The sequence below is a fragment of the Astatotilapia calliptera genome, chromosome 3 (genome assembly GCF_964374335.1).
Source record: "Astatotilapia calliptera chromosome 3, fAstCal68.1, whole genome shotgun sequence".
NCBI lineage: Eukaryota > Metazoa > Chordata > Actinopteri > Cichliformes > Cichlidae > Astatotilapia > Astatotilapia calliptera.
This window is the reverse complement of record NC_137424.1, coordinates 70302702-70315236: the sequence shown is the minus strand read 5'-3', so window position 1 is coordinate 70315236 and position 12535 is coordinate 70302702. Positions and strand designations below refer to the sequence as shown.

At 40.2% G+C, this 12535-nt stretch overlaps 1 protein-coding gene across 4 annotated transcripts; it reads right to left on the bottom strand.

Annotated features, from left to right (window-relative positions):
• Nucleotides 1–3230: 3230 nt before the first annotated feature.
• LOC145425737 (coxsackievirus and adenovirus receptor homolog) lies at nt 3231–10882 on the bottom strand. 4 transcript variants are annotated; one of them, XM_080299077.1, is made up of 5 exons: nt 10699–10882; nt 10116–10191; nt 8190–8280; nt 4241–4600; nt 3231–4002 (listed from the first exon to the last, which is right to left on the bottom strand). In XM_080299077.1, the coding sequence occupies exons 3-5, from the start codon at nt 8200–8202 to the stop codon at nt 3803–3805; spliced, it is 573 nt and encodes a 190-aa protein (XP_080155203.1). In that variant the 5' UTR covers nt 8203–8280; nt 10116–10191; nt 10699–10882; the 3' UTR covers nt 3231–3802. The 4 variants fall into 4 exon arrangements, 3 of the variants coding, with proteins under 3 accessions (XP_080155203.1, XP_080155202.1, XP_080155204.1); XM_080299076.1 differs by lacking the exon at nt 10116–10191 and having other exon boundaries at nt 10699–10881; XM_080299078.1 differs by lacking the exons at nt 10116–10191; nt 10699–10882 and adding an exon at nt 8642–8658.
• Nucleotides 10883–12535: the final 1653 nt, after the last annotated feature.

Here is a 12535-nt window from a genome sequence, read left to right as displayed (position 1 = left end):
ATATTGTGAGCTGCAAACCTTCAGGTTTAATTTTAAAAGGCAACTTTTGGGGTATAAATATAGAAGAATCTGAAAGAGGTGTGGCCACAGCTGAAAAGCCCAAACCATGGAGAAAGGAGGACTCTGTAAACTACTTGGTTTTTTGTATCATTTCTGATGACTATGTTAAAAAGGAGTTTTTTTGGCTTTCCATTGTGATTTTTTTATTTAATTATTATTTATTCATTTTGACTCAATACAGACTGCAAGGACTGCGCACCATAACGGAACAGGTAGCTGTTCTGTCATGGTGCGCAGTCCTCGCTGGTTGACCTGACATGTTTAGAAAAAATGCGCCTCAACTTCCGATACTCCTGACACATACGGGATCACTACAGTTTTTCGCTTGAGCAGCAGTTGTCCTTCTCTGCTGGATTAGCTGGAGCTTTCTTTTGGCGCCTTCCCAGCTTTAACAAAAGTCCAGCTGGGATAACCATATTTACTCAGGGCCTTCTTGATGTGATGCCTCCCTGGTTGCTGTGTCGTTGGGGATGGTGTTCGATCTGTGTTGTAGCGTCCTAATGACACCCATTAGTTTATGCTCCAGTGATGAGAGTCAAACCTTAGACACACACACAGTGACATTTGAAAAATGAAAGGAAGTTTAAACAATTATTGCACACTTTCTGTACATCCAATAAACTTCATTTCACTTCTATATGATATATTTAACTGACATTTTTTTTATTGTAACAACCAACAATTTATGCAGGGAAATAATGACTATTAACAAGGTTGCCCAAACCTTTGCATCCCACTGTATATACAAACACATATGTAAATGGTAAATGGCCTGGACTTGTACAGCGCTTTACTTAGTCCCGAAGGAACCCAAAGCGCTTCACACTACATTCATTCACCCATTCACACACTGGTGATGGCAAGCTACATTGCAGCCACAGCTGCCCTGTGTGACAGAGACGAGGCTGTCGGACACAGAGACTCTCCGAGCCGGCGCTTGAACCCGTATATATTAGGGGTGCAACGATATTCATATCGATATTGAACCGTTCGATACAGTGCTTTCGGTTCGGTACGCATATGTATCGAACAATACAACATTTGTAATTTATTTTATCAACTTTCCTTCTGACGATGCTGTCTGTGTGGAGCGCTCAGTGAATCTGCGTTCGACTACTCCGCCTAGGCTGCACTGTCGAGCGCAGATCCACTGAGCGCTCCACACAGACAGCATAGTCAGAAGGAAGAGCGCAGGGCAAGCTAGCGAGACAGAAGTTAAGCTCTCCTTGCAACATGGCAAATTGAACCTCCCCCACCCTCATTCAGATCTGGCGTTTGGAATTATTTTGGTTTTCATGTGACGTATGACCCTGAAGGTAAGCGCGTCATGGACTAAAGTAAAACAGTATGTTGGATGTGCCACTCAATGCTCAATTACATGGGTGGGAGCTAGTGTGTTAGCGCAGTTAGCTCGTTAACGTGTTGGCTGTCTAGCACCATGCACGGGGCGATCGGCGGTAGCTCGTTAACGGAGATTTGCCGTGTTGTGGCGTTAAGGTCATTTTAACGAGGTTAAGCTGAAAGCACTAGTGGGAACACAACGGATATGACTGCACATTTACGCCGACATCATCCTAGTGCAAAGACAAAAACAACAAGCATGCATGCTACTAACTTTAGCCGAGTCATTTAGACAGCCGTTAGCACATGATTCTCCTTATATGTTTAATATGCTGCTGAGAATATAGCCCAGAAGAAGCGGATAGTATAGCTTTTATTTTGGAAAGAGACATTTCTCTGTAATAAACTCTCTTTTCCAAAGATGAGTGATTCCTCAATCAGATACAGGGCTCGCAAAATCGCTAGCCCGACGTCCTGGGGCTAGAGATTTTTCCAGTCGGGCTACCAAAATCTATCTCTGCCCTGCCCGTCCGGCTATTGTAGGAAGGAAAAATATATGTCAATGCTTTTGCATTCTTTCGGAAATGTAGCTGGGTAATTATGTCATTGGCATCGGTGAGCCACTGTCAATATGTGACATTGAAATCGCGTTTGAATTTGCGCTTGTTTTTTGCGCTTGTTTTTTGCTTTCACTTTGCAATCGCGTGAACTGTGTATAGAGAGCGACAGCACTGATTGGTGAGTGATGATAATTTGTGCCCCAATTCCTCTGACATTGTCTTATTAATCGTTAGCTTACTATGCAAACATGACAAGTGAAATCTCCCGCAGCAAGCTTAAACATGTGAGAGGTTGATCGCGCAGAGAATCGCTGAGCTTATGTGAGTGAGTATGTAAAAGCAGCAGGATATATATTTTAGTTCTGCTGAGCCAAATAAGACAGGTCAGGGTGAAGAAGTGACAGCCAAAGAAAAGCTTACCACAAAACGGAAAAGTTATGACAAATCAGACTATAAGGCAAAAAGAAAGTGCAGCTTTATGGTTTCATGGGCAAAAGAATTTCTGTGGCTGCAATATGATGAGCTAAATAACCAGGGCTGCACATAAGTGGTCCGCAGGTGCACATTCGCTGTCAAAATAAAAAACACGCACAAGGGTTAGGGTTAAATTTAAAAACTGTACTTTTGAGTTAAAATATATATTTATAATTTTAATAAATGACAAATTAAAAAGGCATGAACATTTTATTTTGTATCGAAAAAATATCGAACCGTGACACCAAAGTATCGAACCGAACCGAACCGTGAATTTTGTGTATCGTTGCACCCCTAGTATATATATATATATACTCATCTCAATCTGTTTCTCACATTTTATTTTTATTCAAGTGTCTGTTTTATCGTATGTTTGCACAAAGAGCCATAGCAATTTCCTAATGTTGTAAATCTGCTCAACATTTGGCAATAAACCCTCTTCCTGATTTCTGACTCAGCTGAGACTGAAGTTGGATGAGTGATGAAACGTTTCTCCCACTGAAAATGTCCAGATGAACAGAATCACCCTTGACTGAGCATCAGGATTACTGTGTCTATGTTGTGCTCTGGTGAAGGTAGACGGGCTCCTTGATTTAGAACTAGTTCAAATGTGAGGTCATATTGTGAGCTGCTAACCTCCAGGTTAGCCTGCACTGTAGTTGATAAAAAAAAGAGGCAGTTTTATCAATGTAACAGGGAGGAAGAATACAGAATAATGTAATTGGACCAATTGTCCAACGATTCTGATCCACTACCTCTGAGAGGCAGGTCTGTAATTATGAGAAGCAGAAACAGTTTACATATGGTTATATTTATTTTGGATCCATTCAAGGTGACAAAATCTGCATCAACAGTTTCAGGAAGTCAGAGCTTCTGATTAAAAAACAAAGTACAGCCACAGGAAATGTTGGAATAAAAAAAACACATTAAGTACTAACACATGTGGATCTTTGTTGGGAGAATATATAAAGGAAAGTAACAGTTGGACAGTAACAGACTGAAGTGTCTCCTTCATGGAAGGTAAAGTTCAATGAAGCTGAATCGTTCCAGGTCAAAGGGAGGAAATATTGGACCTGCAGCTACATAGAAATGTTTTTTTCTTTGGTTTCATTTTAATGAAATTACATTTAAAACGAGTCAAATACCAGCGACATGTGATCAAAGGATCCTGAGTAATATCAGACAAATACTGTTTATATTCCAAACAACTTTCTCCTCTTTTCTGATGAAAAATGTAAATTAAATGCAAAATCTGGACGTGTCTGACAGGTACCTGCTAAATGTTTAATATTACTGATTTCTGTCTTTCCACATTTTCAGTGACACGACTGAAAGCAAAGCACAAGAATCACAGTTAAGCTGACATTTCAAACAGGCTGAAATTCAACAGGAGGCTGGTGTGAATCCTGACTCTGCTGTTGTTCATGTTTTCTGTAGATCAAAAAACCAACAACAGCGGAAACAAGAAGCACAGCAGAAAGACTCAGACCAACGATGAGTCCAACAGGTCCACCCTCCTTCCCTCCAGCCTCCTTCCCTCCATCCTCTGTGTCTCCTCCTGTCTGACCTGCAGGTGAGAAACAGGTGTGAGGTGTCAGCTGTCAGGTAGGTGATGAGTGAAGAACAGAACAGAATCCATTTCCTCTTCAAACTGCTGTCAGACATTATCTACTGCACTCTGATCACATCACTCAGACCAGCTGCTTTCTACAAAGTCTCATCAACAATATCTTTAGAAACAAACATCAACAACCAGGAAGCAGCTTCACCTCTGATCACACACACACTCAACTCTACTCACTCACCTGGAGGATCAACTCTCAGGTTGATGATGCTGATGGGATCAACATCTAAAACAGATCTCTTCCTGCGTTTAGTTTCTGCCTGGACGACACGACACTCGTATCTTCCAGCGTCATTAGTTGTCACATTGTTCAGAATCAAGGACACGTCTCCATCCTTCATCTGTCTGTCCTGCAGATCCACCCGGTTCTTAAAAGATGGATGCTGTTGATCTGGATAGAAACGCTCATCCCGGAAGAGAAGCACATATTTCTCTCCCAGGTCAGCTCTGCTCCACTCTAGAACAATAATGTTGTTGTTGTTTGGAGCTCGACATGTCAAAGTGATGTCCTGTCCGGACTTAGCTGTGATGTTTTTGTTCTCTGAAAGAGGAAACAGCACAGGGCAGAGAGTTTAAAGGTCAAAATATAACAACTCACTACACCAGGCAATGAGAGTGAAGGTCACTTGTGTCGAACCTAATTTTTCACTGGCACTGCTTTAAAAGTATGTTCTAATAGAAAGGTGTCTCACTTTGTTACCTACCTACAATAAATAAACAGCTAATTGAGATCTCATGTTACTGGTGAAGCAGAAACCTTAAGCCACAGTCTGAACATAATTCTGTATTTCAGTGTTTGGACTCAGACACAATGTTCCCATCTGGTAATGTGTTTCTGTTTGGACAGCAAATGCAAACATGCTGTAAAATCCCAACTGCACATCAATGGATCAATGCACATCAACCTTTGGGTTGGGTCAATACTGATTGGCTGATTAAGGGTAAGCACAAGTATTGGAGCTACTGGGAGTTCACCAGCAACAGAAGATTTAAAAAAAAATCATCGTTGTTAAAAGAAACACTGCATGAAAGGCTCAGAGTGGCTGCAGTGGACACTAGTTTTCACTTCAGCTCTTTGTGTGTTATAACTTGACTCTTCTCTGTGGTTGGCTGAAGATCAACAAACAGCACAAGGAAGATTTGCCCACAGACCGGTTGTACCACATACACTGCCTCCATCAACATCAAACACTGTGCAGGTAGATGAGCCGTCCGTCTGCCTTCATATTACTGCACTGAAGCATAAAAGCAGCATTAGAGTGGCAGCTTCAGATGCCACTGCTTTGCTGCAGCAGCTGCCTCTATTCAGAGGTGATGCCACCACCTGCTGAGCAGAGCTGTCGTGATTAAACACTGAAGGATATTAATCACATGCACATTTGTGCAACCACACACAAGAACTTGAGTTGTGGTTCATTTGTAAAGCTCTGGAGAGATACAGACGACACTGACAAACGAGGCATGTTCAGTGCAAAGAATCTAGATATCCTCATGCTCCGGTAACTTCAGGGTTAATTTGGGGTTTTCTGTACTACAGACGTGTAGTTAAACAGCTATGAAAGACCCACCCTACTGACTGAGCAATCGTCCAGCATTATCATCAATATTCCTATAATCAATATAAAGTCTTAGACACAACTGTTGCTATTTTTGAGGGGATGGTGTCCTTTAGGGTCAATAGACGTCCAACATCTTATTCTGACTGATGAATAACTCATGAACAGAGAAGCATCCAGGTAGCAGACCAGCCTCAACTATAATCCATCATATTCATGTGTCTTACTGATAAAACTGTGGAATTAAAACTCACACAATAAGTGTTTGTGAGCTTTTCTTCCTTCCTTTAAATAGGATACATTTTATTAACAGCTCTTCTCCAGTCTCACTGACCAAAACGTGCACACATTTATACAGCACGTTTTACACTGAACTACAGCACAGAGCCTTTCCTCTACATCTGATTATCTACAGCAGATTTTATGTATAACCTCTACATATGTTTAATGACCTTGAACCCTTTATCCTTCCTTTGCACAATCAGCTGCTGTTACACTAATCACTGTGACTGTTTTGATGTTGCCAAGACATCTGTTTCATGTGAACATGTAAGTGCATCCTGGAGTAGTTTAGGGAGACTGTTTATTGATCCTAAAAGGAAACTGCTACTTGTCTATCTGATCAACAGTATTTGGGTACATGAATCTAGATAACTTAAAGAGACCCTCTATCAGTGTTGCCAACTTATAACTAATGAACACACACACACACACACACACACACACACACAAAGTAACTCCCCCAGAGCGCCAATTTCGGGTCACTGTTGCCAGTGTGGAGCAGGGTTGGAATTGTGACATTAAAAAAACAACATTTGCTAAAAGAAATGTAATTTGTAGTTAAATAATTCTAACTGCCTTTTGGACGTTTTTTACTCACTTTATGTCTCTTCCATTATTTCTGTCTCCAACAACGTAGGTTACAATTACATTAGCATGACCAAATATGCAAATTAGGTGATGATGTCATTTAGCGACTCCTAGTGACTTTTAGGACAACCAATAGCGAATTTCATTACTGAGGAGTTGGCAACACTGCCCTCTATATGTTGAACTCTGCAGTACAAGACCAAGTTCTCAGAGTGAAGCGTATTTAACAATTCTCAAACAGTAGCAGTGCAGATCAGTAGCGTCTTCCATCCGAAATGGGAAGTCAGCAATTTCTGCTTCTTAGTCAGAATTACTTTCAAATAGAAGTACAAAATGAGGCAGTGCACACAAACAGTATCAAACCCGAAACGTGTAATCTGTACTTTCACTTTTGTGCTATTGTGTCAGCATTGTGCTGTACGGCTAGCTACAGATAGAAAACCAGCAGAATAACAAATCAGTGAGATCTCCAGCATGTAACAGGTCGTTGGTGTCCATCCACATCCATGGACTCCAGTTAGCTAGAAGCAACATAAATAGTGTTTTCTTTTCTTTTCTGACTCGTACTGGAAGGTAGTTAGCTCAGGAGAGACGTCACAGTACAACCTCCACCAGACCTCTGAGGTTAAATAAGCGTAACAAGATTTTAAATTTTAAGCTTTTACTAATGTTTACAGGCACTGCTGCCATCTTGGATGGTGAATTCAGGATTATTGGGGATTTTCACAGGTGGTATTTGAATGCTGAATTTCGTACTGTAACTCGTTACTGGGTTACATAAAAATAATTCATAATCCATCTTAGTTTTTATGTCAGAGCGAAAGTGATTTTGGGTTCTCATAGTTAAATCTCACCTGCAGAGACAAACACGAAGAGACCGACAAACAGCAAAGTGGAGAAAAACAAAAAAGATGTTCGGGAGACATTTCCGTAGCCTAGCTAGCTAACACTTCCACCCAAACATTAGCGGACGTCACATCCGTGGGTTGGAGACAGAGTGTACGATCATTTCTTTTTTTTTTTGATAGTTTTCAATTATATCTATATTTTATAATATATTATAATCACGGAGAGGCCGCAACAGCTCGAGACGAGAAAGAAATTAAAAGAATCGAAGGCAACAACAAAAAACTGAGTTCTCTACTTCCTGTCTTCACTTTTTCTACTGGAATAAAAGAGCTGATGCAGAGTTTTTATCTAAGTGGTGACGCCTGCCGTTCAGGAGAAAACTGCAGAAAAATTGCTATTTGACGCAGTCATGTCAGGTTGATTTGGGTTCCAGAGATTCGTATTATTGGGTTTTTATTTACTGATCTGATGATGGGGAACTGGGGTTTAACTTCTGAAAGTCACAGAGAAACTTTGATTTCAGTGAACTGCAGATAAAATTCGATAAAATCCAAACACTCAGATATGAAAGCTCAGAGTAGGCTAGCTTTCGCTGAGAGTTTGGTTATCTGATAGCTTGGTCCATTTTTTAAAATTTGAAAATATTGAAAAAGTAATGAAAAGTAACATAGCACTAGTTTATTAAACAGCAATGCCTAAGCAGCCCTTAGTTTCAAGAAGAATAATCGTTAATCTCTCCTGTTCTCTTTCTTACATCTTTTCTCACTGAGTTTCTCTCCATGAGAAACAGTCCATCCCTGAAACAGTGTTTTCTGATATTTGTTGAGATGTTTGAAACATGTACTTTGAAATTACCTGTCACTTCCATCCATCCATTCTCTTCAGCCTGTCCTTATCAGGGTCGCAGGCGGGGCCAATCCCAGTTGTCATAGGATCAGACCCATCACTGAAAAAAACAAAACTAAGGTTACTCTACAGTAGAGCTAGATAGATGCCGAATTACTGCAACTTGAACTTGATTGACTTTTGCAGCACGAACACGTGACAGGAATGACAGAAATGCAGACACGTCTACAAATGTTTTGGCAGCACAGCTGGGAGGAAAGCAACAAATTGCAGCCCAAAGATGATCTGGCTGGACATTAGCTAGAAATTAACATGATAGCCTCATGTGACAAATCGACATCAGTCACATGGGTGTATCAAACAGGGGCTGCAGAAAGAAAATAGACACATATGAGAAAAGTGACCCACTGAACCCAAATCAGCTTCAAATTTTGAAAACTATCCTGGGAAAACATTCTTACCTATGACCAAAACCTGGAGAGTTGAGTAAGCTCTGCAGTGTGGTGGCAGATTTCCTTTCTTGTGTGTTAATCACATATTTAATCATATCACATTAGTTATAGTAATTTCACTTTCTCACTTAGTTGTATGCATGTTCACTACAGAGGGGCCTTGTGCTCTGCACACACAGTGAGACCATTGTAAGGGAGACATTAAATAGATAGTGAGACTCTTTTTGCTTATCGAGGGATGCGGATGTTTAGGTAGGGGCCCTGTTATGAAGTTGAAGGTCTACAGGCATCCTGCTTGTAGGGAGGTGATGGGTGGTCATAACTTTCCTTGGATTGGGGGGGAGTCAAGGATGAGTTGGACTGAAGGTATAGAGATAAATGATGTGCTGTGGAACGTTCTTTATTTGACAGTGTTTGGGAAGGTATAAAATTGTTCATGGGCGGTGTCTTTCCTCAGAAAACTGTTTGGTATTTGAAAACTTCAAATCAAGCTCACTGGGTGTGTTGCAGGTTATTGTTAAAATTTCCACAACAGCAGCAAAGGAAGCCCAGCAGAGGATGTACTTCCTGAGGCAGCTGAAGAAATTCAACCTGCCAACACAGACGATGATGCAGTTCTACACTGCAATCATCGAGTCCATCCTCACCTCCTCCATCACTGTGTGGTACGCTGGAGCCACTATCAGGGACAAACAGAGACTGCAGCGTGTTGTGCGCTCTGCTGAGAAGGTGATTGGCTGCAGACTCCCATCTCTGCAGGACCTGTACACCTCCAGGACACTGGGGCGTGCAGCTCGGATCACAGCTGACGCTTCTCACCCTGGACACAGTCTGTTTGACCTGCTCCCCTCAGGCAGGAGGCTCCGGTCCATTCGCACCAGAACCTCTCGCCATAAGAACAGTTTCTTCCCCTCTGCTGTTGGACTCATGAACAATAACCGTATGACTGTTCCCACCACTAACACATGACCCTACGCTGTGTTCACTGCATCATTCCATGTTTGGCACTGATCACCACCTGCACTCATGTATATATCTATCTACTTAGCACTTTTAATTCTTATTTTTATGTTTATTTAAGTGCTGTCTGACAGTATGTTTGCACTAAGTGCCGCAGCAATTTCCTAATGTTGTAAACCTGCACAACATTTGGCAATAAGATTCTGATTCTGAAATGAGCATTCCTTTAAATGGTGAGCAGTAGGTTTCCATATAGTCTGTTTTACACCTCGACCAAACAAGAAATACAAAATTAAAACATTTCAAAACAAATCTCAGACATAATGTTGAGTCTTTTGTATGATTTGGTGTATCTCAAATTAAAAAAAAAAAAGGAATAATCCAAAAAGTAGTTATATTAACACTAAAACACACAAGAAAATAAAGTAAATTATTCCTCCCAAACAAATCGTATAAATTCCAAAAGCCCAAATAAAATCCTAAAAGATACAAAAGACAAACAAAACAGAAAGCAGAAAGTCACCATAAAAACAGCAACAATGAAGTCAAACTGGAAGCCAAACATGGAGTAGAAAACCTGAAACTCAGTCCTATGAAAACTACAAAGGAACAAACACTCAGTATTGTCAGAAATACACCCCACTATTAGAACAATAAAGCAATTAAAATTGAGCCAAATAAAAATCAAAAACACAAACCAAACAGAAAAGACTGAAAGAGAAATCTTCAAGACAACTCAAAATCCCAGGAGCTGAATCAGGGATCATGTCAGAATCTCCAACATAAATAGTGCCCTCACTACATTTCCTGTTTGTCATTGAGTTGATTTTCTTCTTTATATTGTGTCAGATAAAGTCTGACAGCTTTGAATTAAAACTTATTAAAATAATTTCATATGATGTGTTTACACAGATGAAACCAGCCAACAGTAAATCAGATGCTTCACACTAACTCCACATGACATTCATCTGTAACCAGGAAAGTGAAGCTTTAATCCTGGTTCAGATGGATTAACATGAACAATCTGTTAATCCACTGAAGCTCACAGACTTCATCAACCTGTCAGATTATCTAAAAGACTGAAAGACGTCATTTTAAACACTTACTGTTGTTCTGAAGGATCTCTGAAACCCTCAAACACTCTTCTGATCATCAGGATGGAAAAATTATCCACTGAGAGCAAATAGAAAAAAGAAAGGAAACAAACTTTGACGATAGTGATTTGGTCTCTGGCTGCACTAAACAGCCCCAGTGAACAATCTAACCCGTATTTCCTTGTCAGCTGTTTAATACGACACACCTTAGACCAGTTTGACTTCATAGCATTCCCGGACTGACTCAGCTGACTGGATCTGAGCCGTGTATTTGACAAACAAATACCACAAACACACCTAAAGTAGCAGAGAGGTGACAGCAACAGGAAGTTAATTCTCTGGCACAGGTGGATGTGTAGACTTTGTAGACTGTCTGTGTGTTTAGAGTTGAGATAAATGATGAATGAAGGGTCTCATGACAAAATGATAATAATAAAAGTCAAAGGTGTTTTTGTATCCAATAAATATAGACACTAATAAGAGAAGACAAATAAAAGAAGAACAGTTAATATTAAACACACACATTACAGAAAATGTCAAAGGAATTATTCTAAAATATACTGTTGTACCTCCAGAGTGTACTGATTAACGTAAAGGTTGCTGGTTTGATTCCAGCTGGAGACACAAATCACTGCTGGACTGTCAGGAAGGGCACCGGGTGTAAAACTCGGTAAATCAAAATAAGGGGCACTAACTGCTGTGGGGTCGTCATGTGACCAGGAGCAGTCAAATGTAACTACTTTCTCTTTTACTCAACAGTGTTGAATGTAACAGTGTTGTTACTTTCATCTGTACAAAGTTTGTGTAAATAAGTTCTCACAGACAGAAAATCTGTGACAGCACCTCCCACCTGACCACTTCAGAATCAGCTGAGGATATTTGTACAATCATTTATTAAAGGTTTTTAAATACTACATATATATTGGGAATTACATACCCTTGCACTAAACAGCAGTGTTGGTTAAATATGTTTATCATTTTGTGCCCTCATACATATAGTTCAGGATATACATACATGATATTTTCAGGGCTAAAAATCTTTGTTAAACTCTGTTTCCAAGTATTCTGAATGTTGACATTTCCTCTATAAAGATCTGAAGGAATCTCTAAACACAGTTTTGTGGTTGTGGTGAAGTGAGTCACATAAAGAGTGTCACATTTCAGGAAAGCCACAGTTTTGTATATACTGGTCAGACTGGTTCAGTGTTTGTTTGTTGTTGGTACAGCTGGACTCTGGGTGTGTCAGTGCATATCATCATATGAGCTTCAGTAAAAGTAAATTCATCAAGGACTAAATGATTAATTGGATATTAACCAGATACTGATAATGAAAATTTTTGCTTCTTTTCTAGTTTATTATTCCTCCACTGAAACACGTCAGCATGATTAGTTAAACGACAGCAGGACAAATGTGATGAAACTCAGCAGGAGAGAAGAGACAAGGAGCAAAGTGTGACCAATATAAGCAACGTCACAAGGTCACTTTGTTCCTCTGTGCGTCCAGTGAATCAACACTAGAAAATAAACCATTTACAGTTAATATAGTCAGCAAACACTTGAAATTATAGCAAAACCCGAGGATGCTGAGGGAGCTGCAGCGCCCCCTGATGTGGTTTTCGTCATGTCGAAACCACAACCAACAAACTGACATGACTCAGTTGCACAAATAAATAATAATTTTTCACTCCAATTACATTTTTGATTTCTGATTTGATTTTCTTCCTTCACTTCTGAATATGAGGTTAAACTCTTAAACAGATTAAACTCTTATTATTAAAACAGTTAAATCTGTGTTTGCATGGGGGCCCGGCCCTGGAGCAGGGTGCCGCCGGTGCGTCGAGCCGCCTGG